This window comes from Osmia lignaria, chromosome 12, assembly GCF_051020975.1.
Source record: "Osmia lignaria lignaria isolate PbOS001 chromosome 12, iyOsmLign1, whole genome shotgun sequence".
Taxonomy (NCBI): Eukaryota; Metazoa; Arthropoda; class Insecta; order Hymenoptera; family Megachilidae; genus Osmia; species Osmia lignaria.
Window position 1 is genome coordinate 10,794,127 of NC_135043.1, and position 27,023 is coordinate 10,821,149.

Below are 27,023 nucleotides of genomic sequence, written 5' to 3' on the forward strand. Positions count from 1 at the left end.
AAGTCCTATGAAAAGGATGAACTAACCTTCGAGAAAACTTAATCATTTTGTTCAGCGAATATGTAATTAATTTCCTGCTTTTTTTCTATAAAGATCGAGGAAGAAAATGTAAACGAAGAAGAGCATCTCGATATGACGGAAACTTTCGTCGAGGAACCAACAGGAGCCGAAAGTAAACCGGAATCAGGGGCGAACGCTGTTGAAGATGCGCCAAACATCGAGGAAGTGGTTTCCGGTGGGGAAGAAAGCTTCGAATGGGGTGACGAAGATGCTTAATGTTTCCCATTTCTTTTTTTTTTTTGTAATCGTTATATGCTACAATTATCGCGTCCTCGATTATTATCGTTGTTAATGCCATTGTATCTCGTAAAGTCGCGTATAAGAGGAAGGTAAATATCGTTGAGTCTCGGTTGAACGTCATTCGATCTGAATCGCTTTAATCGCTTGTCTCAAGAATTTTTGCAATTATGTACTCTGGAGAATCAGCTATTTACCGTTTGAAATTTTTAACAGGTAGAACTATGATTGAAGCAGATAATTTAAAAAGGTATCACGAGGCAAGGGGTTAAATCTGTTTCTCTTCAACTTCGAGCGATCTCTGTTTAATCATTAACGCGTATTTATGTGAAAAGATTTGTCGTCGATAAGAGGCAACCTGTTGATCGAGACTGAACATCGATTTTCATTGGTATGCTTGTAAAGTTAACTCCTCGTTGAAACGATCCTTAACGCGTTAATTGCCACAAAAGTAATTATTACGCTAATGATGATAATAATAAGCGTTTATCGTTACAAGGCAGTGAACGCGTTAAAACGACTGTTATGGGAATATGCTATCCCCAAAAGATGCGTCTGACTCAAGCTTGAAGAATAAAAGACAGTTTTTTCTTTAGGAGAGAACAGGTTGCTTAGTATATGTTCATCGGAACATTGTATACGTTGTTGTTATTTATTCCGTGTAACTTATTCCGTTGCACATCGTTTCCAATATTAATATTTATTTCATCGATAACTGAGAATGCTTTATTTAGTATTACGTAGCATGTAATAAATAATACAAGCTATAACTGAAGAAGGAAAACGATTGTACGATGAATTAATAATTTTATAACGATCGCGTTGGAAATGGAAAATCCATTCTAGTCTTTTAATCACGAATTCGTGAAGCGACGTCGCGTTTCTTCAAAACAATACGAGAAGAAAAATTAATAGACGATGCATCTTGTTACAATGTTCCTATATTCAATTCACGTTGTACGATTACGTTTGTAGCCTGCATTGTTTATTCACGTAATGCCTATTTTGTTTATACTTATATATCAATAAATATTAACATTATATATTTTAATGGACCGCTTCTGTCTTAATTCATTAACCGATCGATCAGAGAAGAATCGTAGCGTCAATGACTCGTGATGGGGATCATACCTAAATGGTACATATGGATTTGATTTCGGAAAATAAAAAGTCACAAGCGACAAGGCGAAATCGTTTGTAAAACGCCTGGGGGATCGTAATCAGGAAACCGATGATCGTCCTAAACGTCCGTCGCTGGTACGTTGGCCTACCGGTACGGCGCGGTGCGGCGGTATCGTAATTTTCGGAAATGAGCGCCAAGATTAGAGAGAATTGACGTCATAGTCGCGACAATAAAAAGAGGGATTCGCGTTCGTTTGTTCCCGGTCCGTATGCGAGGACGTCGCGTATATCACTGACAATGAATCGTCGTGAAAGCGAACGTAAGCATACTTACACACGCACCTACGTGTCCATGTAAATCTCTACCGACACGTCTCTTTACGCACGAGGATGTTGCGAGCGTGGGATGAACGCATTATTTCTCAATTAAGATACGTCAACGACAAACGCTTCGCTTCTCTAACGAACTTCCTTTCGATAGAGGTGCATTCAAAAAGAAGAATATTCTTTTCGAACGGGGTCTACTGCCAGTGTCCGTTTAGGGAAGGGGTACGGAGACCATTGTGCCAGGGCCCATCGTTCGAGTGGTGATTGGTTCGGGATTGAGCGCTCCTTTCGGCCAGTTTCAGAGGCAACGCCCCTTTTCTCCCACCACTCGCCCTGCCCTGCGCGAGAGCCACAGTGGGCCTTAGGGCGTGGCTGCTGAAAACTGGCCGAGAAGAGACCATTAATTGAAGCCATGACCATTACTTTTTCTTACACCCTGTACACGTGTCACGATTTTTCTTTTCTTTTCTATGAAATCTTCAGGAGCATCGATTGTTTCGATTATCAAGTATGTACATACACATTTTTATCCCTCGAACGTTTTGTCACGCGAACGGGAATGGTGTTACAAGTTCAAGCGGTATTTATGGATGCTACGAGTAAATAGGGCTTGTTTTACGAACGTAAAGTTCCATGGTAGATAATAAGAATAATAATTATAATAATAATATTCCTGGACCGTTACCAGTTTTATGGACAATCCATTCACGATAAATACGTCGAAACGTTCAGGCTCGAACGAGAATTAAGGGTCGAGGTAAAATTAGAACAGAGTTGCGTCTAAATTTCGCAAACGATCCCTACTTATTGTTTCGGTGCTCTCGAATAGTTACACTCGCACGTGTACCAGGCTAGTAACATCGAATTACGCTCGAGCGTCATCGTTTCTCGACTTCATTCAACGTCTGTTATCCGAATTGAAACGGTAAATTCCAAGGGGGAGAAAAAAAGAAGAAGGAGAATGGAAACGATGTAGCGGGATCTTGAATAGGATTAAATTGAGCAGCTTGAACGAAGCTATTCTTAAACAAGGTACAATATTGAACGAGAAGCCGCGATTAAATTTAACAACGTCCGTTAATTCATGTCCTCGTGACGCGAAATTTCGAACGTGTTTCGCGGTAAAATTATCGCTTTATCCGAAATCGATCCCCCATGCCAATACCGTCTACGGTATTTTGTTTTCTTCTTATTTTATCTGTAACATCGTTCTACGCCCGAATCTTTTGCTTTTAATTCATCGAAATTCCTATCGCTACGCCAGAAGGGGTTGTTAGCTGTTTTCTAAAAAGCTACCGAGTTAATAATAAATAAGCGATTTGTCAAAAAATAACATACATTGAAGAAATTCGTGATTGCGAGAGAAGGTTAATGCGATGAACGGTAGCGATACGATCGCGAGCGTGCAAGTTCAAAAATAAACCGACTTTTAACCAATCGGAGAGCAGAAAGGTAATTGCAATGAAAACTCAGGTAACGAATGACGAACGAAATCGTCATTGCCGTCGTCATAGCGAATCAATGACGAACCTGCTGTTTCACGCCGACTCAATAAACCCGGTATGCGGGCTGTTTACCGTAACGATCGTCACGAATTCTTCAAACACCCCCGATAGATTAACGAATATCGTTTAAAATAATATCTGAAACGTTAGTTTATAAGCGTCCAAGTCTGCTGTGAAGCACGGTTTCAATTTTGGCAAACACCTTATCGTAAAAGTATTTTTACGAATATCGTAAAAATATTCTTTTCTTCTTCTGTTTTCTCTCTCTCTTTCTATCTACATTTTTTTCTCCCTTTATCGCGTATCAACGAAAGAGGAAAAGTTGAGAATTTATGGTGCAAAGGTAACTCGGTTGGCCGCTGCTCGGAGCTGACGTCAGTGCAGGGTTGTTGGCGCCACTGTCCTATGACGTCATTAGGGGTGTAGTTGGGGTGGCACGCGGAGGTGGTCGGACCTCAAAGGCGTAGGGTTTAGAAACCGAAGATAAGAATTTTTCCGTTAAGCTTCGCGTCAAAATGGAATGCGTGTTCCTTAGTTGGATTAACTCGATCCAATTAATTTTATGTTCGAATGATAATTTAACTTATTATTCTCTGTTATTTTATATTTCTCCTATTTTATAAAGATTACGGTGCTCGTTAAAGAAATACCGATGAAACGATACTTTGACATTTAAGTCTGAACATCTTTTTTATCGTAGGAATCGTGTTTCCTAAGGGTTGTAAATTCCGAGTAGGATCGGTATAAATTCATTATTACGCCACTGGGTTAGGCTGTCAAACACGTGCCACCTCCAACCCTCTGGGCCTCCGCCATTTTGGTGTGTTCAAGTTGGGTCTCTCATCCTCTCTCCTCCATGTAATCTCACTTCGCACTACTCTAGCCCGTCCTTCTCTTAGTCCATGTTATTTTACCGATCCTTCTGCGCAAATCCAACGGCGTAAGCTCGTACGCCACGGGCAATCGTAAAATGCCTCGGGAGGCTGGACAGAAAAACCACTCCCTACAACAATAGCTTACGATACATTTTTCAAACCGTTGCTCGAAAAAAATGAAAAGGAAAACATTTTTATGGGAATCTGGCCAAAATACGAAAGAGAGAGAGACAGCCGTTCAAAATCTCTCGTAAATCCCACGGAATAACGAGTCGAGGAAAAAGAAAAACAAAGAAACAGTCGATGAACGTTCTTTTGGCTGTTCAAGCAATTGGACAATTTTACAATTTCTCTGGAGAGGAGCGTGGCCATTAAATTTTCGCGCCCTGCCACTAGGATCGATGCCTTTAAAGCCTCGTGAAAGAGAAGACGTTCGAAGGAAATAACGAATTCTCCTAGTTAGAAAGGAAGAGCTTAAAGGGAGTAGCGGAGATTGTAAAATTAGATAGGTGCGTTGTAATCCATAGAGTGTTGGGCGAAGCAAACGATACAATTGGGCAAATGAAAGTAGGTGACTGGGAACAATGAGCTACAATGAGCCAAGAATAAGATTCTCTATTCACTGTGACGCATTGCAGTGAATCACAATTGAGACACGTCACTCACAACGTTTCAACCGACCATCGTGTTCCATCGCTTCGGACCCTTCGCTTCTAACACGATTTTCGCTCGCGAAAATCGTAGCGAAATTGACTTAGATCTCCTTGCTCGAAAATACCTTGCTCCTCGAGCGGCAATTCTGTCCGTGGGATCGATAACTTCTCGCTCGAAACCAGTCGCGAAACGATGCCGTTCAAAATGGAAGTAACCTCCTCTTTCGCAACCACCAGGATCGAATAGTGCTTCGAAATAGATAAAGAAAACGTTACCCACGATTAACAGTGGCCCTGTAATTCTACGGTGTCAGTCAAACGTTTACCATCGTTACTAAAAATGGACAGAATTTTCACGAGACTGTTCCGTTCTGCGAAAGCTGAAATAGATTTGTTTCGAGCGTGTAGCTGCGCATTTGTAAGCGCTAAACTCGACTCGTACTACTTCGCCTATCAATTTTAGATCGTAACAGCCCCGTATATAGGAGGAAAAAGAAAAAGAAAAAGAAAAAGAAAAAGAAAAAGAAAAAGAAAAAGAAAAAGAAAAAGAAAAAGAAAAAGAAAAAGAAAAAGAAAAAGAAAAAGAAAAAGAAAAAGAAAAAGAAAAAGAAAAAGAAAATAAAGGGTAGAATATATGTGTTTCGAGCATGTGTGTGCGCGTGGAAGGAAGAGAAAGAAGGGAAAGAAAGAAAGAAAGAAAGAAAGAAAGAAAGAAAGAAAGGAAGAAAGGGAAAATGGGCAGAAGAGAGAAGGAATCAGGGGTATATGCAATCGATAATATCCACGGACAAAAATACTCTTCGGCGGCTTATAGACTTTCAACCGTACGTCGTGGCATAGGCCGGACGTTCCAATCTGCCGGAAAAGATTTTCATACGTTCTTATTCTTTGCTAGAAAATATTTACCTTAGACGCTTAAACGGTTGTTTAAGTTTCGAAACGTACGTACGGTTTCGGTCTCCCTCGGCCACGTTGACGAACGTAACAAATATTTGCTCTGCATTCGCTCTCTACACCAAGTAAACGAATAAATATTATCGCGATTCACGGTAGAAAAATTTCCATTTATATTGTGCTGCAACGCTCTTGTATCAAGTTGACGCACGGTAGACTGTTGGATATCTACCAATTCTCTCAACGCTGCTACAAATATTTCAAAGTTCAAGAAACACAAAAAAGCTCCGAACGCGATTCGATAATTCGTAAAAAGTGTTACAAAATGATACTTCGATCGCGTCAATTCGAGGGGTTGCGAAAGGGGAGAAGTCTTATAAAATCGATGAACGCGAAGCCAGGATACCAGGAAATTCGAATTTATTAACTCGTTTCGGTATGCATGGAATCTCTTCGCGCCCTCGCGATTTTTTTATGTTAACAGAAACGGAATGTTCTTTTTTTTCTCTCTCTCTCTCTTCTGCCACGAGTGAAGAGGAACGTTTAACCTCGATATCAAACGTCTGCGTTGAGTCAGGTTCGGTTTCCAAGGTCCTGCATCTCGGTACCTTTTCGTTGATACGCCCCATCGAGTGTTAGCCAAATTCAATAAACGAAACGATCATTTTTCATGAATTCTACCAAAGAAAAATCGTCCTTACCGAGAAGAGATTCATTTAGGAGTCTGATGATCATCGATCATCAAGCGTCAATGATAACTTTTCTCTCCTCTTTTTTTACGTTAATCAGAGATTACGATCTACGCGAAAATAGAAGTGCCCGATAAGATACAATATCTGTATTGACGCAAATTGTTATCAGGGAAACAATTTTCATCTTCTAAGAAGACAGGACTTTACGGCTTCTTCTCGATTCGTCATCTGATTGGACTACAATACAGCATTTATCTGACGATCATTATTACTGACGCACATCGCGTTTCTTAACTTCTCAAGATCTGAACGTCACTGCTAGCAAATTTCGACTTAGGAATAAATTCATAAATATTCTTGGTCTAGTTACCAGAATGATCTAATAGAAATAGTTTCCATCCTTTTTCAGGGGTTGTTTACGTCTCGTTGACATAGCACGCTTTTCCCAGCCTCGAGGGAGATGTTGACCCTGACTGGTTGCTGTGCTACACTGAACATTGACTTTAACGAGCGAAAATAGGGAGCCAATCGACGAGAGCAAATGCTGCCGAAGCAGGCAGGGACAAAGAGGCAGAAAAAGGAGGAGGATGAAGAAAGAAAGGGAACGATGAAGATAACCGTGGAAAGACGCAGCGAACGGTGAAGTTGCTTCGTTATATCCCATCTCGTTCCTTTTCTGCGTGCGCGAGTCACGGCATACCGTGACAAAATTAGCGACCAACCGAAATAATTTACCATCAGACTCCCCGAGGTGCTGTATGGTTTTCGTTTCGTCGATGACCCTGAAATTCGACATAGTTTCCTCTGCATCGGTACCCATCGTCGAAAACCCCCGCCAGACGAGAAATTTCCACCGAATCGAAAGAGAAATTTATCGATCATCTGGCAATCGAACACGTGAGCCGTGTAACAACGCGGTTCTTTCCTAGTAAAAATAATCTCTCGATTAAACACGTGGCGATTACGGGTGACCCGAGGCTAACGTAATCGAACAATTGACGAAAAGGATGGAAAGAAGTTATATTTGAACACGTTCATTCGCATTCCTAGCAAACACGAGTTATCACGAATAATTGCGATCCCTGAACGAGTTCAAGAAACGCGTTGAACGTTTTCAAATCTTAGCAAAGAAGTAGAGGAGTTGATCGAACCTTTCGGTTAAAGTTTAGAGAAGCAACGCTACCTTAGCTTTCGAATTTGTTAATAAAGAATTTCAAGTGTTGGCAGAAGGTACCCTATCTATGTTACTATATTCTTCAACAAGTTACTCGTTGGCAAGTCTCAGCTCTGTACGTCAAAAAAAGAAGCGACTAGTTTATTGAGGAAGATTTCCGAGTATTGTTACTTGCGATGGAAAATCGAGTTGAAATTTCGGACAGGACACGAACGGTTCAAAAGTTACGAATTTTTGAATTTAACCAACTATAATCTAACTTAACTTAACCCAACCAATCCTAGTTTATATGAAAATTCGAATACCAATAAAAATCAAATAAAATGTTCAAATGTTTCCAAAATTCCTAACTTTCGAACTGTTCCATTCCTATCGATATAGACAGTTTTCAATGAAATTTTCGAGGCGGAGTATTTACGTATCGAATTGTTCGAGTATCATCGATGTCTATCGTATCAATCCCATCGCTAGTAGGAGGCAATGGTAGAAGAAGATGGAGGGGGCGGTGGTACGAAATAAAATTTGTCGGTTGCATCCCCCTTCTCCGGTGGAGGAGCGGTAACCTGCAGTTGAGGTTGTAGCGCGGCAATAGAGGCCGAGCTGATCAGTCTGCGCGATTCCGTCGAGCGGTGAACGTCGTCGTCGCCGTCGTTCTATCCTCTCAGTCTGTTTAACTTCTCCCTACCTCTCTTTTCGCCTCTCCTCTCGCTTTCGCAAAGTCGAGCAAGCATTTTCGTGGCTGCCCTTTTTTTCCTCCCCCCCCTCGTTGCATCGTTTCCGATCAACAGACGCAAGGATAATCGAGTCGTCGTTTCGAGAGGTGCATTCGATCGAAAAAGAATCGATTTGCTGATACGGCAGAAACTCTCCCGAGCACAGATGGTCAGAGGTAAGCAGTTAACGCGTTAATACCTTCTTACCCGTCGCGTAAGTTCTTTCGAAATTAATTTATATTTACTTTTCGTTTAAACGAAAAAGTCGTAAGGGTGTTACGCGGCTGACCAAAATCTGTCCGTATCCACTTAGGAATTCAACGAAGACGAACTCTTCGACTTCCGACGCGTTTAACGGGTGCAATTAGACGGGCTGAGAGCGAGGGTAAAGGGGTAACCGTTATGAAAACGCTTCAGCTTGAAATCGAGAGAGGAATGTCAGGGTAGAAAGGTTGCAACTGGTTCTTAAATAGTACGGCCGGCGCTCGCTTATCCGGTGTAATAATATAGTTTCATCTCTGTCAACGAGATTCTTACCTTCTTTGTTGCCCTCGGTTTCGCTGGCAGAAGTGGTCACGGTTCGCGGATGTTTCGTGTTCAGGTCGCATTGTCTAAGGTCGCGAACCACTCGTCGCTCCGGCTAGGCTCCTCGATCCGCGCCGACGAAGGTCGATGATTCCCTCCCTGGAACAGAATAAAGAATTAAGAACCTTCTCTTTCTCTATTATTTTATACAATTTAGATATTCTCCGAAAAGCGTATTGAAAAACGATCATTCTTATCGCGATTAACACAGTGTGTAACAGCATCGTCGGTCAAATTCGATTCCAAGGTGATCGCTTGTTAAGATTCTCGATGCTCGAGCTAACGGATACTCTAGTCCACGCGATGCTCTCTTAATTAACCATTTTATTAACTAAACAGACGTAAGAGTTTTGCTCCATGGGGCCAAGGTTCCGATCGAGTCGGATTTGCGTACATGGTTCTATTTTAGACGGATCAAGACACGTTTACCTATATATCAATCGATCATTCTGGCAGATCACCGGTACACGTCTCGATAATTTCGATCTATTGCGAATCATGATACCAAAAATAATTGCATCTCCCCTGTGGAATCTTCGTCGTTTGAATCTAACGAAACTTTTCAACCCGTTCCCTGATACGCACGAAGTTGAAAATACTTTCGTCTCGCTTTTCTTTCTAATGTAAAAGGGTCCACCCACGTGCACCGACACGTAGACAGGAAATTTCATAGAACGAGGGTCGAAACTTCCTATACGTTGTTTAAATTCCTGTCGAATTGTTACGACGAAGGTTACTTTTATTGAAAACGTTTTTCACGGGCATCCTTTCCTTCATGATCAATGACCCGTTACAATGGCCGCTCGCCAATCGATCCTCATTAAACGAACTCGACGCGATGCAATTCATAAGAGAAAAATCAGTGGAAAGTGCACGCGAGTCAATGACAAAGCTATCGATGAGTTTTAATTAAAGTATTTTCAGGTTATTCGCGAATTAAACGATCAAATCTTCGTCGAGGTGTGTTTTACGACTGAAAGTAAGATAAGAAAGTTACATAATTTGGAAAATTCTTCGTTACAAAATAACGATCGTTATCGATACCGTGACATTGACATCGTTTAAACATCGAATCAAGTATTCGATATAAATACAAGTTATGTTGATCATCGGTTGAAATAGCAAACACAACAGATTAGATAAACATCGTCGATCTATTCTCGTACCGTTTCGGCATACCGTTAAATTTCTCATAACTTTAAAACGAAATTTCTTCGTAATTTGTATTTGGGAACGGTCTGTAACTACCTTCGTAATATTACAAGGGGAACGTAGAAACGAAACGGTATAACGGCCAGGCAAATGAAACATCGTACAAGATATTAATCGCGGAGAAGGATAACTCCCTTGTTACAAAAGCTCGTTGTATGGAAATAAATGAGGCTTCTTTCACGCATCGTGTCCTCGGCAGGGACGCGTGGCCGTTCTATAGAGCAGCAATACAGATTGCGTCTGCTTTTGACAACCGGTCGGTGTAATAATCTCGGACGGAATTGCCGAAAAGCTCGTAAATCATCCGCTAACTCTTGACTATCTGCCACAAACAAGGCATCTTATTGCCTCGCGAACGATGCTTTTACGCTCGGTAAAGCAACGTTGAAATTAAACGATATTCAATAACAGAGTATCGACGGATGTCCGTCGAGAAAAGAAGCCGTATGATTTCTTAAAAATTCTTCAACGTCATTGGGTATTGTGTTTATCCGTGAAACTAACGTATGATAAATCTCTTTACGCGGCCACGCGTTCGATTCGTGGAAACCGAACGTACGAAAGACATTTTCGTTGGAATTAATTTACATTCTTTTTTTTTTTTTTCTTCCAGGGTCGTTGCCTGATATCGCAGTGACGATGGCATCGGGAAGGGAAATTTATGGCGCATTCAGGTAATTGATAAGAGAATCGTAACGCTGATTGCACATCTTAGGCGCTGAAAATAGCGAAAGGGTTAAAGCTATGTTGTTAGAATATTAAGTAATTTGCAAAAACTACGATACCGCTTCCTTTTGTTGCGATATTGAAATCGATTTCGAATTGATTTTAATCAATTTAAAACGATAAGCGAGACACCGGGTGACTCGAAAGTTGTACGGTTTTAATTAATCTCCTGCGATAACGTAATGGAAAAAGCTAGGGTGCTAAATATTTTTCGATCGCGCCGCTCTAAAAGAAATAAATTCGAGCATATTCGTTGGAGAAGTTTCTCTCTCAAGTAATACGTTTCGAAGTCCGTTATTTCCAGAATTTTCGTGGGAGTGAATTTCCAATACGACCTTTCCGTAATCGTTTCGTCGGAAAAGTTAGCGTGGGTAGTAGCCGATATCGTTGGATTATATGATCATCTTGATGCGCTATCAATCCGGTTTGGTGCACAAATAATGCATCCGTTCTATCTACGAAGGTCTCGGCAATATGTTTACCGGTAAGGTCGAACGCACAGACATGCAATAGCATTCCAGAAATCATCCGATACGTCTCTTTTCCGGCTTCTAGTTTACACCGTTCGCAGATTATAATTCACAAAGTACAAATATTTTCATATCTCTGTCGAGGCCGCTATAGCCGGTGGTGTTCAAAACGATGATGGTTATAGATCTCGTGACGCAAACGAGAACACTCCTCTGCATCCGCCTTCTCGTCTACTCAAAACTTCTTTTTCTCAAATTCCCGCAACTCGTCTCGTTCGATAAAGTTGACCAAAAACTTGACCCTTCTTTTGCTTTTCTATGCGGGCCAATGTTTATCGTTTAAACATTCGTACGCGAACAATTGTCAAATATTAAACGAATAAATAAATAAATAAATAAACTCTCGTTTTATATTCGTAATATTTTACGTAAAATCAATTCGTTATCCATAGGCTAGACTACGTGCTTCACTACCAATGACGTAACATTGACGCAAGCGACAATTGTTGCCATTACAATGCTGCAGGGCAGAACGTCGATAGTTCAGACTGGCTACGAAAATCACTCGAATCCTGAATTCTACACCTACGCTTTTCTCCCCGACACCTTACGAGGGCGAAATCAAAATAAAAATATTCAGTTCCATTTTTTTTTTTTCTTTCAATTTACAGTTTAATCGTGGACGACGTCGACTCGCACTCGATGTCCAGCGAAAATTCCGATCTGGACGGTTTATCGAACGTGAGCAGTTCCCAAAATTCCTCGTCCCAAACGCCGCTGGATAGCCCGGGCGGGCCGAGAGAGAAAATCAAACAGATGCAAGTGGAAGCGGAAACGAGGAGAGGCGAATTTGCCAGGTTACTCGAGGAACACGCTCAAGTCGTGAGGAAGTTGAAAATGATGGAAGCCGAGGAACAGCTGTCGGCGAGCGGAAACGTGGTCGGTGCCACACACGCATGATTCCGTCCTTAATCAGGCAGAGAATGATCGTGGAATTGGGACCACCGATTCTTTAAGCGCGATGGAAGAATTTATGAAAAATGTTTTTCAGACGATGAACAATGTTCGAGAAAGATGTGAAGTTTATTATTTTTCCTTTTTCTTTTCATTTTTTCTTTTTTTTCATTTTCTTCTTCAAAATCGTCTGTATTTCTGTCGCGAACTTCTTGATTTCTGTAAACTGTAAGTTTCGCTATCGTTCCTCCGAGAAAACGTAGAAATTTGAGGTGGAACGAAGCAATTTAGAGAGTTTTCGTTAAATTTGAAGAATAAAAGGGTGGTTAGGTAAACGGAAAACGAATATTTTTACGCTTCCTCTAGATCTCGAAGCGAAGCTGCGTTCCTGCTTCTCATCGTTTTTAGAATCTGGTGTTCGCGGGAAACGAGTACGCGGGTAAAAATAAAAACTATTACACGAGTCTCGACTAAATAGCTCATTAATTTAGGAGAAAAAAAGAAGAAGAAAGATCTCGCGTAACATTCAGAGATTAGTCGATTTTCGGGAGGGCAATTCGGTTTCTAGGTTTATCGTAAAGTCTGAAACACTTCTAGTTACGACAATAACGAAAAACAGTCGGTGTACATTCGTGAATGCTTAATAAATCAAGAGAATAACAAATGTACCCGATGTAAATATACAGCAAAGATAAAAGTGGCTGGCCTAAGCGTAGTACAAACTTTTGAGAAACTTTGTGCTAAACCAGAATAGTGTAAAGCTTTTGGGTCCGAGCACCGTCTTCGACACGCTAACACTTAATAAGCGGATAGAATACATCATCGTCATTTCCAAACGAAACGTCGTCATTGTAACTATGTAATTGTAGTGAATTTTAACGAAGTACAAGCTTCTAACGTTTTATAGCATTGTATATTTGAGTGTTCCATACAATATTGTAAGCTAGTTTTATATTACCGTAAACGTGCGTACGATAGCATAGGATTTCAAGCCTGGCCGTATTACACGCAAACTTTCTGTAAATAGATTTCCTTTCTAACAAGATGCATCATCCAACTAAGGTGTTGCTCGTCCACGAGATGCTTTCTATAACGTTAGGATATGCAATAATATAAATCAACAGAGTAGAACACTCTTTACTTTGTTATATTTTATAAACTATAGAGAGAGAAAAAAAAAAAATGGTTCACTTTGAATATGGACCAATGAATTAAAGAGTACAACATTTGCTTGTATCTCCGTGTGAATATTGCGTCAGGTTTGCATCCACTTAAAAGGATAGACACTGTTAGGCATTTATAGAGATACACATATATTATACATATATGTATAAAAATATATGAATAAACTTGTGTTACAACGGTAATATTTACAAACGTTAAAAGAACGAAAGTTGTTCCATCTGATTGCTATCGAAATGTTCTTCAATACTGTGTTGTCGACAATGAATAAGATAGAAAAACACGATCCTGATGATTATCTTGTCAATGATATATTTTAAAGTATATTTTTTCAATTTCGACAATGGAAAATTATGTAACGATAACGAAGACTTTAGACTTATTTGAAAGAACTATATTAAAGATGTTTGTAGCACAATATTAAAAAATAAATAAATGTTGTTATGTTTTGAGGAAGGTCACTGATGTGCTAATTATAACTACATCATACGATACAAACAAGTATGTTATGTAAAATTAGAAGATAAGTATTGTAAATTGTATTTAGTTCTAATTAAACTTATAAATACTGTATATTGAAAAAAATATATACTTTATTGAATTGGCATCACAGAAATGAATTTTTCATTTTTGTATAATACAATGTCTTTTCATTTTTTTTTCTTTTTTTTTTTCTTTTATTCAAAACCGTATCAATTAGAAAGCAGTTTATTTAAAAAGAAAAAGCAACGTTTCGATACTGAATAATAATAAAATTATACAATATAGTAACTTACACTATTTTTAAATCTCTTTTTATCTTTTTATCAAATTCCTATGCAAAACTCATAACAGGAAAGTTTTAAATACATATTACTAGTGTAATATTGGTACCGGTCCTGCATGGAATTAGAAACGATATAAATATCATAACAGAATATGTACTGCAAACGACTGAATAAGATGAAGATAGATGTTTTTTAGTGCTACACTCTAAAGCTTAGATGTGAAAAAAATGTTCTCTTCTTATTAGTAAATACAATCTATGTGAAATATTAAAACAACCAGTATAGTCGAATATAATAAAATAATTAGCATTCAATGTTATCTCGTCTTACTGCACGTAGCCAACTTAAGGTTGGCCCTGACACGACTCGGTCAATCTCTCCCGAGCTGCCACTAACATCATTCTCTGACTTAATTTAACATTGTGATCTCTCAAATATCTAATCAAATCTGCTTGTTTTTCGAGCAGTTCCTCCAAATTCGATCTCTCTGGATGCAAACTAACTTCACTATTACCTGAATACGTTTCTTGGGTAAAAGAAGACAACCATTCCTCCCGAGTAACATCGGGTGGTGGATGCCTCCAATTGAATCTCTGAACTTTTCCTACAAAATTGCAGACATTTATATGTATGAAACCTTGCAGATTATGCTTTGATATCATTTTATGTACTTACTGATATAATTTATATAGACAGGTACAATTAATGCAAGCTCCAATGTAGTTAAAACTGCTATATAATTCAGAGGAGTAAACCACTCTGATGCACGACAGAATTCTTCGTAATTACTTTTATGGGTGTGATGAAGAATCACTGCTAGTAACAAATAACAAGTTGTCCATAACGATACTATGAAAAGAGGTACCCTTATTTGTTGGTAGGTTGATTGATAAAATTCAAGATATCCATAAATACGTAAGTAATGATGCTTTGCCCTTAGCAAATGATCGCACAACATAACTAGCAACCAATAAGCGCAATGAAGATACAGATATATAAAGTAAGTGTCGCATTTGCTTTTTTCCTCAGGCCATACCGACATAAATATGATTCCTATAATCTCTAAAGACATCTAAAATGTGAAATAAATCCCATCATATTTAAATCAACAATTTATGATTGATTCGCAGAAGTTTTCAAAAAAAAACTAACTTACACCAACAACAACAGGAACAGATGCAATTGGTACTGTATCTAGTTTTTTAAAATGATGTTCTTCCAGAGAAGATAATACAGGTTGAAAAAATTCATCGACATCCATATTTAAAGATGCATCAAACATTCCAGCTGCCTATTAATTATATAATCAGAATCTATTGCTTTGTTTAAACAATGTTCATTATGTTAAGCATAATTACAATGTTAACAAGATTCGAGTTCAAAAGATGTATATTAAAAACCAAAAAAGAAATGAGGTTATGTTTATATTACATTCATCTAACAATAATTCCACAAGACTAATAATGAATTGAATGACAATGTTTGTATATATTATACTTACACTACCCGACGTATTTAAATATCTGGCAAGACTGACCATTTCAGAATGAAAAGACTAAGAGACAGAATGAGAAAGTTATACTTTCATTCATAACCAAAGTTAAATCAGCATGCTTATTTGTGTTTATTAATAACAAATACAATAATGTTTCCAGAAGAACATAACGAGATTCCTCAATCCATTAAATGATACATAGCATGTATCAACAATTGCAAAGATTCTGAAGATACTATTCAATTTCCGTAGAATTAAATACTCATAACCATAACATGCGATGTAAGATCAAAATGTCTACCAGAAGACGACAAAAATTAACCACAAAATTTCAATGACTAAATTTTAAACAAATTAATCAATTATGATTTTCGATAGATTCCATAAAACAATTGCATCATTATTGGATTACACATTTATTTTTGAATCGTGCGAAAAAAATTTGGATTTGTTTAACGAATAACCTATAATTTATAATATAAAAATAGAAGAAAAATAAATATATGTATATACCATTAAAAAAAAGGAAATTTTGGAAAAAGGAAAAGCGATAGAACACTACCTAATGATCCAAGAATATCAAATTTCTGTACGCGCGCTGACATTAATCAGTCGATGCTGAACAAATATACACAGGAAGCGTCCAACTTTATTTTAAAAGCGCAGAATAAATCTTTACAAACAACTTTACCTTTATAAATCTCCTGTACATTCTTGTTTGAACACTCAAATTTATCGACACCGCTTGAAAATGATTTCTATTCTACGAATAAAAAATCAGATATTGATTTCGAATTGTATCGATGATCAAGGAGGAATCGATCTATAATCGATATTCGCATATCGAAAATAGAACTGCTTCGCGCTTTTTTCGATTCTGAAGGTCCGAAAAAACAAACGATGAATAACACAACCTAAATTAAAACTTGTATACAATATTTTTTAATCGTAACTGAAACCTCTCAAAATTCTCCGTGATTTTACTCGCACAAAATTACCAAGTATGTTCGGACGACAAATCTTTTTGGACTCGATGGCGAATCAACAACAGCAAAGAAGACGCAACGAACTCCTTCGGCAATTTTTAGAGAACCAAAGGCACGAAACACCGTTCACAGAATTAGCAATTCCTTCTTTAAGAAACGATGGACTGACTCTTGACTTAAATTTCATCCTCCTCGAGGATGCAGATCGCGTTCAACCAAATGAAATGTGTCTTCGAACGTTAGTACGAGAAAATAAATAAACTAAACAGATTCTTTTTCTAAATTATTAAATGATACTATAATAACTACAGAAATTCAAGTAACCGTCATTTATTGGAATATATAAGACAAATGGAAGAAAGATACATAGCCATGGAAAAGGAATTGACCAGGACCAAGATGTTAATACCTACAATACCGCGAAATACAAAAGTCATACATCAAATGGTACTTTAATAAAAACTCGTTATTTACTCTTTACTGTAAATAACACATGTACGTACGATTTTCAATATAGTCCCAAACAGACATAGATTGGGAAAAATTTTCTCTCGTGAACAAGTATTTATCCGGATCTCCTTTGGGAAATCAGTGTAAAAAGAATGAAGAAAAGACGAACGTTTCGTTTAGAAGAAAAAATCATTCTACGAAGAAAAATAAAGATAGCAACGGTAAAACTTTCGGCGATATAGATTGGACAAAAAACAAAAGCTTCTCCCAGGTAATTGAACGTGGTTTAACGAGTTTCGACGCTGAAGGGATGTTGGAGCATATTGATTTAGAGCTCGCAACTAAACGATGGTCAAACTTTTAATCTTGTTTGTTTGATACGTTCTCCTAGAATCCGCAGAATGACGTTTACCCAATAAAAGAAGATTCTGTTAATCGCTTGAATCTTATTTGCGATAAAGTAAGTTCCTCGTTAAGTTAAAATTATTCGAAATCCGATCGAATGTGTAACTAATAAAATTCGATATGCCTTGTTTTTATCACACCCATCGACGCCGTGAAGGCATCGGTGGAAGTATGCCAAAGGCTCGACAAGAAACATGAACCGGAAACGTCGTCCCATACCGGCTTCGACGTTAAACACGAAGATCATACGCAGGCCGGTTGCACCGTAAACACGGCTGAATTTCGACCTATAATGGGGCCGAAGTTTAGTAACGATGTTCCTGAACGAAAATCTGAAATGTATCAATCTACCTCGAATCGATCATCGAATATCCGTTACGAAGAGAGAAATACGTTGAAAAGAATGAAGATTTTCGAAAATCCAAATTTGCACCGTAAAGAAAATTCTCACGTAGGTCAAACGTATCAAAGTAATCGTAATCATTGGAACAATCCATGGAAGAAATTGAGCTACGAAAGGACGCGTGCCGTGAACGATCCCGCGAGAAATTTTACTCGGTTGGTGCAAAAACAGAGGAAAGAAACGCATAAGAATGTACCAACTCCGCGAAGTAACGTTCACACTGCTTATACTCCTATGGTGCAACCGTCCACGTGGAATCCCATGTTAGACACTAACGGATTCACGATTCAATTACTAAGGTAGACGAAGATTTAAGACGTTACAAATATATCCAAATATATCCTGCCTTGTATTCTCTGTTACAGACTGGCGGTGTTGCTTTACGCTCCAGCATTGATGCCAGCCCTAAATTCGCTAATCGCTCGGCAAAATGCTCAAACCTCGATTCCTATCCCGTGTACGGAAGGTTCGAACGATTTATTAACTCAGGTATTCACGATTCTGAATAATCAACAGTCCGTCCCGAATTTACCTTACGTGTCGAGTACCAGGACCGAGGAGAACACGCAGTTTCCGGTCGAATCGACTTCCAGGAATTCACCGTCAAATTCGGAAGTATGCTAATTATTTAAATCGCTATTCTGCCTGACGGGATCAAGAAATTTGACGAAACAATTTCAGAATATCGGGAAGGAAGTAGAAGAGGAGAGCTGCGACACGAGGAAAGAATTCGAAAAGAATACGATCGCTGTTAACACTTCCCTCGAGATGTGCACCTGTGCTAACGCGAACAAATCGTCCCCTGAATGTAGCCAAAGTACCTTGCACGAGCAACCGGAAGTAGACGAGGAAAATCCTGTGAAGATTTGAAAATGACAGACGGAATATTATTTCGAGATAGCATAATTGATGGCTAATAGATCGGGGGGGGGAAAGTATTCACACGCGATGCGTAGCTCGACGAGAACGCTTGCGCGCGAATCTAACACGTGGCGAAGGAACGAGCTTTTCTACGAGCGTTTGTTGAGAAGTACAGTCTTCGGTGCTTTCGCTGTCGGAACACTTCCTCGCGATCGCTTCCTTCTAATTCATTTTTTTCTATTAAAATAACCGGATTGATAGAAAAAGAAACTGCTCTAAAATCTCCGTCCATGGTCACGACGGGTGAGAATTTTCGGTGAGATATCGTTCGTAAAGGCGATGACTACGATACGAAGAAAGATGACAGCAGAGACGAGAACGATCGAAAGGATTTCGAAATAATTGAAATTAGGACGATTCGAATAATTATTAGATAAAGATTTGAAAATCAGGATGAGCAAGGAAGGGGGCAACCAGGACTCTCCTCAGGGAGGCGATGCTTCGAAGAAAGACTCGAACGCGGACCTTTACGAAAATCGAGGGACGAAGAAAATCATACGTTTAGTTACCGTGATGGCTTACATGTTCTCCGTAAGTTTCGTCGCCATAGTTTTGAGCGCTTATTACTTGTTCCTATGGGAACCGCCGAATCCAAAACTCATACGGCGACCAGTTCATCTATCGTCTGAACCCGAAATACAGTTTCTACTCGCCGATGAACCGAATTTGCCAAACGACGTCTCGATGAACGATTTTCTTTCAGTGATGGGAACCGAACAGAAAGGATCGAACAGCACCCGGAAATCGTTCGGCGGTCGCATCGTCGATGATCATTACAGCGGAAAGAAACATCGGAGAACGTTGAACGAATCATTGGCGCTATTGAGAAACTCTTTGGTAGAATTTATGCGAAACAGGATCAACAACAACGATTCAAAGTTTCACGATGTTTTAGCAGGGAAAGAAAGACGGTTGAATTCGACGAAGACGGAATTTGGGAGAAGATCGAAGGACGTTAAGAATGAAACAGACTTATCAAAAATGATCGATCGTACGTTCAAAAATAATGCCACATTCCTGACACTGAATTCTTCCGCTATTCCCGGAGATGAAGTGGATAACGAACGTTTTACGAGTACCAGAAACAGGTCCGTGTTCAAAACAGTGTTGTACACGACGGAAGACACAATTGTCGGTTCGAAAAGTTTCGGCAAGGAAAATTCTTCTGAAAGTTTGTCGAAAGTTAAGGAATTTGCAAACTCGAATGAAGGATTCGATACGGTTTTATCGATGAAAGAGAAATATCGTCGACGATCGAGAGGATCGTCGGGAAAATTGGCGAACGTTGCGACCGACTTGAAAGGTAATGAAATGTTTTTATTTCTATGGGGTAGCTATAGTTGAACATTAGTTGAAGTAATTGAAAAGTCGTGATTAAAACCTTAGAAAGAAGATAGTCGATGGATCGGTGCGCGAACGATTATCCGTATTGTCCGCGAAATAAACGAAACAGGGTCAGGCCGATCCGTTATGGCTTCTTCGACGTTGCATCATTGCAAAGATTCTTGAATTTCTGCGAAGGACCGTTGTGGCTTCGCGATAGACCTGTCTTAATGTTTATCCAATTTAATTATTTCCCTGATAACTTTCTCAACGATTGCGCTGCGACTCCGGGTATCGGAACGCAGAGGAGGGGGTTGAAAAATCTCGCGACAAGAAGAAAAAGAAGATACGTATTTAAATCTTTTTTTAGATACACGGAACTTTCATAGAACCATGTTTGCCTGAGAAATGATCGAAGAATGACGTCTTAATGGTATTAAAATAAAGGCGCGGCTTCTCTGTAAAACGAGTAGATCATCAAGCTCGAAGCAAAAGCTCCGGAGGACTTTGTCAAACGTTCCCAATCGAAATCGTTACCGATCCCTTACGAAACAATGACATATCCTGTTTAAAATGACACGTACGAGCATCGCTTCCTAAGCTGAAGAAGCTCCAACTTACGTAAACTACTTGCGCAACATTTTTAATCGTATCTCTGTCACTCAACCAGGAGCTCTTCACTAAATTTCACTATTTCTATGGAAATGTAATGGTCCCCGAAACAAGACTCGTTTTTCTACTTTCTTTTCGTCCCCGTATTTTCCTTAATGCAATCGAATAACGAATACAGGACCGAAAGGATGGATTTCGAATATCCTTCGATTTCTTGGGGGGAGGGGGGCAGAAAGTTTGAATTATAAAGGTAGATCGGTTTAAGGACGCGTTTAATTGACGGTGAATCCTGTCGAATCAAGCTGAGCCCTTGAAGCTTGCGAAACGAAGCACCGAGTCAAGGTTCTCAGGCTTGCGCAGTGAAAAGCTCGCCGGTATCACCAGCTAGATGGGTGTGTTTTTTAGCAGCTGTATCGGTGAGAAGCGTTGATCCATTCGTCAACAGACTAAAATAGTTGTAGAACAGTGAAAAGAGCGAATCGAACGGATAGCCTGTGCGCGATTCCGAGCCCTGGATAATCCTATCCTTGGCGAATAATTTTCGTCGCGTTAGTTTTTCGGTATCTATCCCTGTGGAAACGGCCTGTCGGTAAATCAGTTTCGATTGCTCAACTAGGAAAATTCAGGGAGCATCGAATTTCAACGAAGAAAAAGTAAGAGAAATTTCAACGTTGTCCGTTTGACGGAGAAAAATATCTTATTCGAGAAGGTGGTGTTTGGCAGTAAGGTACGTGTTCGTGCTGCAACGCTACGCTTGCAGTAATAAACTCCCAGAGCTTACAGATCGTTCATAAATGTAAACAATCGTTTAAGTTATAAATAACACGGGCGAGATTGTAAGGGAAGGGAACAATGATTCCGTCGATATTCTCCTTGAAATCGATCGTATTCGCAGTTGGTGTTGAAAATAATGAAAACGCGACGAGTTTCTTGATTACTTAACGAAAGCTGGCGTTGTAATATCGTTGTTCAGAGGAAGAGCTGGATCGGAATCATCGGAGGAGCGAGTGATAGGTGTGACTCGTTGTAGAGGAATATACCGAGGATGCAGTTGCCGCGAAAAATGAGCGCCCAAAACGTGATGGCGAGCATTAGTCGGACGCTGGGTAATCGGGAACATAAGGCGGCAGGAAACGAAATTCGTTTCGCCGGTGACGAGAGGAAAGACAAATTGTACGAGCCGAAACACCAGCAAAAATTGGTACGGGTATTGACGGTGGTGGCCTACGTAATATTCGTTAGCATGGCAGCTATTTTGCTATCTTTGTACTACACTTTCCTATGGGATCCAAAAGACGTGTCCGTCAAGATGAGAGCGAAGCCGGATTGTGCCAGTTTAAAACTGACAAATCCTTCCATCGCTCCCTCCATCGTGAATGGTAAACATAGAAAATTACCAATCATCGTTACTAATCATTTTTTACGATGATTCGTTGAAAACAGCGAAGAACGATCATACTAAAATGTTTATTTTAACATTGATTTTCTATTCTCTTTTTCAGAAACGCAAATAGAAAAGATGACGATAAAATCAACGACCGTGGGAGAAGAAGAAACCGATTCACCGGAAATCCTAACTACTCAGCGAGAAAAAGAACTGTCGCCGATTTTAACAGAGAACAACGGAACATTTTTCAATATATTACCGCTTCCGACAGTCGAAGATTTGTCGACTAACTCGAGTACAGAAAGCAAAGAGATATCTAATGAAAAACAGGCTAAAGTTACTTAATTAATTGATTAGAAAATTGAATCGAAGAAAGGAAGTAACACATAATTTGCTAGAGTATTATTCGTATCAGTATAGTTGATGTTGTTGAAAAGAACGATTCATCAATAGGACAATTGCAGAGAATTTGCATTTATAGAGTATTCAAGATTGTTGTTAACTATTTTGTATATGTATATAGAGAACGATTTAACTTGGGCCAATGTATGATCTTCAACTTTGCGCGAATGCTAAAGATTGAGAGTATACAATTTGTTAGATCGAATAATCGTCCAACTAAATGATAAATTACTTAATGAAAACGCGTGATAAGATTTTAATTTTGATACTGAATGACTATACGATCGAAGCTGAGGTGAACGAAATCGTGTTTAAGCATCATCATCAAAATTGTATTTGTTTCAAATAAATTTTTAAGTGTATAATAAAAAGATCGAAGAAATATACAAGTATAAAAATATTTCTAGTTATCAATTATATGTGTTACAGATTCCAATAGTTATTCATTTTACACATGTTACAATGCACAGTGAATACTTATACGATTAACAAGTTTCTTTTTTCATATTTTTATTCCCCAGTCATAAGCATGTGAACAGATCTTTCTGATCCAAGCATTTTATTTGCTCTTTCTGTACCTACTATTGCAGAAAGCTGCATTATGTCGTATTTACAATACAAAATAGTCACAGTCATGTTACTTTCGGAACCTGCTCGCGGATTTTGATTAGCTTCTTGCATAAAGTTACACATCTCGGTATAAAACTTAGGCATGACCGGTGGTGCATAAAATATAATGTGCCTTATACCTTTCACTCTAATTCTACGGAAAAAATGAAATCGTTCCGAATAGAGAAGAAATTGTGCCTCGCTATGAAAGAACAAATCTCTTGCTCTCGATATTTTTCCATCTTTGGTATATTCGCAAATTTGTACAAAGCTATAATCTTCTTTCTTAAGATAATTTCTCAGCTTTACAAAATCAAAGTAAGATGGCACAAAAATTAATGTATGATTCATAATTTTATCTTTGTATTGGGGAAGTATTTTTGAAACGAAAAATTCCATTCTCTGTTCCAAGGCTTCAGAGTGACTTGAAGCTTCAAACCTATGAAATACTTGTGGAACTTGTACAATCACTTGGCAAATGGATCCAGAAACAACAGGATTTATTACCTTTACTTTTCCACCATAATTATAACATTTCTTATTAAATATTCCATATATTTCAGGCACGTGAATACTTGAAAATATTAATGTTTGTCTATAGTATTTAGCCCACCCGTTTACGCACCAACTTCTTACTCTAGAGAAGTCTGTTTTATGAAAATCTTTTGGTTGCAAATGCAAATGATTTAACACGTGGATCATGTGATCCCAGTTTTGCATTAAAAATATTTCTGCCTGGTCTAGAATTAATAATTCTATGGACGCCAAAAAATCGTAATCTCTTTCTGCTTCACCTTCTGCGCCTATTAACATCCTTAATCCCAATAGGGATGAAATTATTATGTCGGAAGAATAAAATTCGGAATACAATTTCAATGTTCTTTTCGTAACAGAAATTCCAATTTTAAAGGTATCATCTATGTTTCCTTGAAATGTTAATTCATAATCCTCCGGTTTTGGCTTCTTTTTTGGCATTGCTAATTCATTGCCACTAAAGTCTTCCATGAATCTCTTTTTATTCATCACAGAGCCACCTTTATCTTCTCCAATTAAAATAGATATTAAGAGTTCAACAATTTTTAGACAGGAATGTCTAAAAGGAACTATTATCAAAACTTTTGGCCTTACTAGCCCTTGATCTCTATATTCTTCTGAAATTTCTGCAATACTCTTACCCTTTGATTTAGTTATTTTTGCATTATGATGTAATATTTTTACTCTGGTTTTTAATATGTGGTTAACTGCATGTAAACAATATATAAATCTTATTTGATCAGCATTGGAAAATGTTTTCTCAGGATAATACAAGTCTTGATAATTATTTATCACTGAAAATAACTCCCTCTGCAAGGGAGTCAGAGGAGATGGATCAGTGTTCACATTATCCTTTATATTTGCATAATTTGCTCTTGTAATATTACCATGAATTTGAGATTTTATGTACAATGTATTCCAATCTACAGTTTCAATTAAGGAAGGAACAATGCCATACCTTGCAAATTGTTTATTTTCTAAAATAGAAACTTTAGGTTTATCGGATATGACATGTTCTACTTCCTTAGGCTTTGGAATTTGACATATAAGATTTCCTAGAATTGGCCATGCTACATTGCGTGTTTCCATAATCTGAGGAACACTAGAAACTGCTTCATAATGCTTATCACTTAAATCATCATGAAAATGAATTGAAAATAGATCTTTTAAATAACCAGCATCCTCTTGAGCAGTTTCAGGATCTTCTTCATCAGACTCCTTTGCCTTAATCTCTTCATCATCCCTTGATAATTTCTCTTCAGCATCTGAATTATCAGAAGGTGATACTGAATCCTTATTAATGTCACTTTTTGCTTCTATGTCAGCTTCATTATCAAAAGCATCGCTTTCTGAGTCAGATTCAATAGCAGTTTCTTGAAGATTATTAGTATTTGAAAATGTGGATAACAAATCTTGCATAGGATTTACTTGCTCATTATCTGAACTATCACCTTCTAATTCTCGTTGTCGTAATTTTTTCTCCTCCAGTATTTTTCTGCGATTTTCAATTTCTTCGTTTTGAGTATCACGTTGTTGAATGTACGGTTTCCTTTTTAGGTTAAATTTACCTCTTTTTGATTTTGGTCGATTATCATGTCTATCAAACTTTCTTTTCCCACCTCGTATCGGTCTTTTACCGCGTGCCATTTTAACAGTAACTTTTACACATTAATTATAAACACATAATCTGAATTTTATTTATTTGCAAGATGAAGCTATATAATCCACGTGTTGTATTAAATATTTGTCAGTTAATGGAAATCAATTCCATAAATTTAATAAAAACTATTAAAAACGCATATGTTACATATATATATTTATAATTATATAAATTATACATATTAATCTCAATAAAGTAGATTTTAAATTCACGCACACTCTTTGGGTTTGTATTTATTTAGTAAATTTAGGTTAGTTCTACATGGCTCTACAGTCTTATGCTTCAGCAGTGACTACAGATCCAACAAGGCTGAACATGCTTTTATTTCCGAGGGGTCTTGAATTTGTAATTGCAAAATTAAGTTGCCAATGAAAAAATAATCTTAAATTCGATCAGTCAAAATCAGTTCGACTTGTACTTTAAAAAGACCGCCATAAATTAAATATTTTTAAATTCGATACTAGCACTATCTATACAAAAATGGCGGAAACTACTCAATAAATTTTGTTGTCTAGTTTCCATTACTTGCCGATAGATAGCGAGGCCAAACTCCGAATTGCGCATCGGTAAAACAGCCCATGATTCAAGCGTCACCTCAATTATTGCATTCAACTAATGGCATGCTTATTACGGACCGAATAATTGCTTATCACGAAGCAGGTATTCGAAACGGGATAATAAAGAATACGAAAAACGAATGAGAGATTTACGCGGCAAATCATAAAGTAATCGGCTATCGGCCGATACCTAAGCAAGTACATGAATAGGTCTAAACACGAATAATATTACGATGCTCAAGAAGGATGTTATTAAATTAAAAACAGCAAATTGTGTAAAACAGTACTAAAAACATTTAATAATGTTTAGGAACTTAACAATATAAAAGAGAAAATAATTTAGATTCTGCTGTTCTACACTTATTGTGCATTCGCGGCGGGAGTAAAAATTTTCAACTCGCGTATTTTTGAAAACAACGCCAAATTAATGTCAAAGATTAAGAATTCAGACTTCTTTCCGATGTTTCTTTCTGTTTTTTGTACTGTTAACACCCGATCGGAATTTAATTTAATATTTGAAGATAATTTAATCTTACCTGTTGCAGACACGTGCCAAACGGACGAAGCTTCGAAGAGGACTGTTGCACTCCACCGCACTCCCCGCAACGCACCCTTTAACGATGAATCTGATTGGTCGAAATGGGAGGACGCCATAATGGAAGGACCAATCACAGGCATCGGTAGAAACTTCTAATTGCTTTGAAACTTTAACATTAAAAGAACGAAAAGATTCGTTGTAAATTATCAACGCCATATTGAAATAAAGTCAAGATTACTTTTTTCACTTTAAAGCATCGAAATATAAGAAAGAAGATAGAAAAATACATAAGATATTAATGGTCTTTAATAAATTATCATTATAAAAGCAGAATAAATGAGAAATATGTTATTTTAATTCGTATCTATATCGACAAAATAGGGTATCAATTTTCAGCTTACGCATTTCTGAAGACAATATGAAAATGATGTCAGACGTCATGACTCCGGTTTTCTCTTCAACTTTGTCTTCTGTTTCTTGTATTTTTCATACCTAATCCACAATTTACTTCGGCAAAAAAGGATGCATTTTTACATCCCGTTTCCTCCGGGCGGCGTACTTTGGAGACTTTTACTGTCCCTTTTTGCCCAACG

General features: G+C 38.1%; 6 protein-coding genes across 16 annotated transcripts in view; 4 read left to right on the plus strand and 2 right to left on the minus strand.

The window, feature by feature from the left end:
• Positions 1-1,348, plus strand: part of LOC117610062 (uncharacterized) — a 13,196-nt gene extending 11,848 nt beyond the window's left edge. For all 4 annotated transcript variants that reach the window (XM_034336988.2, XM_034336987.2, XM_034336985.2 and 1 more), the window contains one exon: positions 94-1,348. In XM_034336988.2, the coding sequence (XP_034192879.2) occupies positions 94-276 (183 nt within the window). In that variant the 3' untranslated portion in view covers positions 277-1,348. The remainder of the gene's footprint in view (positions 1-93) is intronic.
• On the minus strand, positions 273-16,293 carry LOC117610069 (transmembrane protein 192). Of its 2 annotated transcripts, XM_034337005.2 has the most exons (6): positions 16,206-16,293; positions 15,650-15,703; positions 15,305-15,439; positions 14,824-15,220; positions 8,790-14,752; positions 273-4,254 (listed from the first exon to the last, which is right to left on the minus strand). In XM_034337005.2, exons 2-5 carry the CDS (start codon positions 15,686-15,688, stop codon positions 14,493-14,495), a joined length of 831 nt encoding a protein of 276 aa, XP_034192896.1. In that variant the 5' UTR covers positions 15,689-15,703; positions 16,206-16,293; the 3' UTR covers positions 273-4,254; positions 8,790-14,492. The 2 variants fall into 2 exon arrangements, with proteins under 2 accessions (XP_034192896.1, XP_034192895.1); XM_034337004.2 differs by lacking the exon at positions 16,206-16,293 and having other exon boundaries at positions 15,650-15,961.
• Positions 8,109-13,099, plus strand: LOC117610071 (uncharacterized). Its single transcript, XM_034337007.2, has 3 exons — positions 8,109-8,428; positions 10,663-10,723; positions 11,917-13,099. The coding sequence occupies exons 1-3, from the start codon at positions 8,419-8,421 to the stop codon at positions 12,203-12,205; spliced, it is 360 nt and encodes a 119-aa protein (XP_034192898.1). The 5' UTR covers positions 8,109-8,418; the 3' UTR covers positions 12,206-13,099.
• A 328-nt stretch (positions 16,294-16,621) lies between the features above and the next one.
• On the plus strand, positions 16,622-18,794 carry LOC117610064 (uncharacterized). Its single transcript, XM_034336990.2, has 7 exons — positions 16,622-16,867; positions 16,941-17,076; positions 17,147-17,350; positions 17,471-17,539; positions 17,642-18,186; positions 18,253-18,502; positions 18,569-18,794. Exons 1-7 carry the CDS (start codon positions 16,647-16,649, stop codon positions 18,755-18,757), a joined length of 1,614 nt encoding a protein of 537 aa, XP_034192881.2. The 5' UTR covers positions 16,622-16,646; the 3' UTR covers positions 18,758-18,794.
• Positions 18,795-18,827: 33 nt separating this feature from the next.
• On the plus strand, positions 18,828-26,957 carry LOC117610066 (uncharacterized). Of its 7 annotated transcripts, none has more exons than XR_004582789.2 (3): positions 18,828-20,111; positions 21,717-21,944; positions 22,246-22,384. XR_004582789.2 is itself a non-coding variant. In XM_034336997.2 (2 exons), exons 1-2 carry the CDS (start codon positions 19,202-19,204, stop codon positions 26,584-26,586), a joined length of 1,059 nt encoding a protein of 352 aa, XP_034192888.2. In that variant the 5' UTR covers positions 18,828-19,201; the 3' UTR covers positions 26,587-26,957. The 7 variants fall into 7 exon arrangements, 3 of the variants coding, with proteins under 3 accessions (XP_034192888.2, XP_034192887.2, XP_076547507.1); XR_004582791.2 differs by lacking the exon at positions 22,246-22,384 and adding an exon at positions 20,502-21,470 and having other exon boundaries at positions 21,639-21,958; XR_013063206.1 differs by lacking the exon at positions 22,246-22,384 and adding an exon at positions 20,502-21,470 and having other exon boundaries at positions 21,717-21,958.
• On the minus strand, positions 22,931-25,463 carry LOC117610061 (U3 small nucleolar RNA-associated protein 25 homolog). The gene has a single exon (XM_034336983.2). The coding sequence runs from the start codon at positions 25,320-25,322 to the stop codon at positions 23,043-23,045; it is 2,280 nt and encodes a 759-aa protein (XP_034192874.1). The 5' UTR covers positions 25,323-25,463; the 3' UTR covers positions 22,931-23,042.
• Positions 26,958-27,023: the final 66 nt, after the last annotated feature.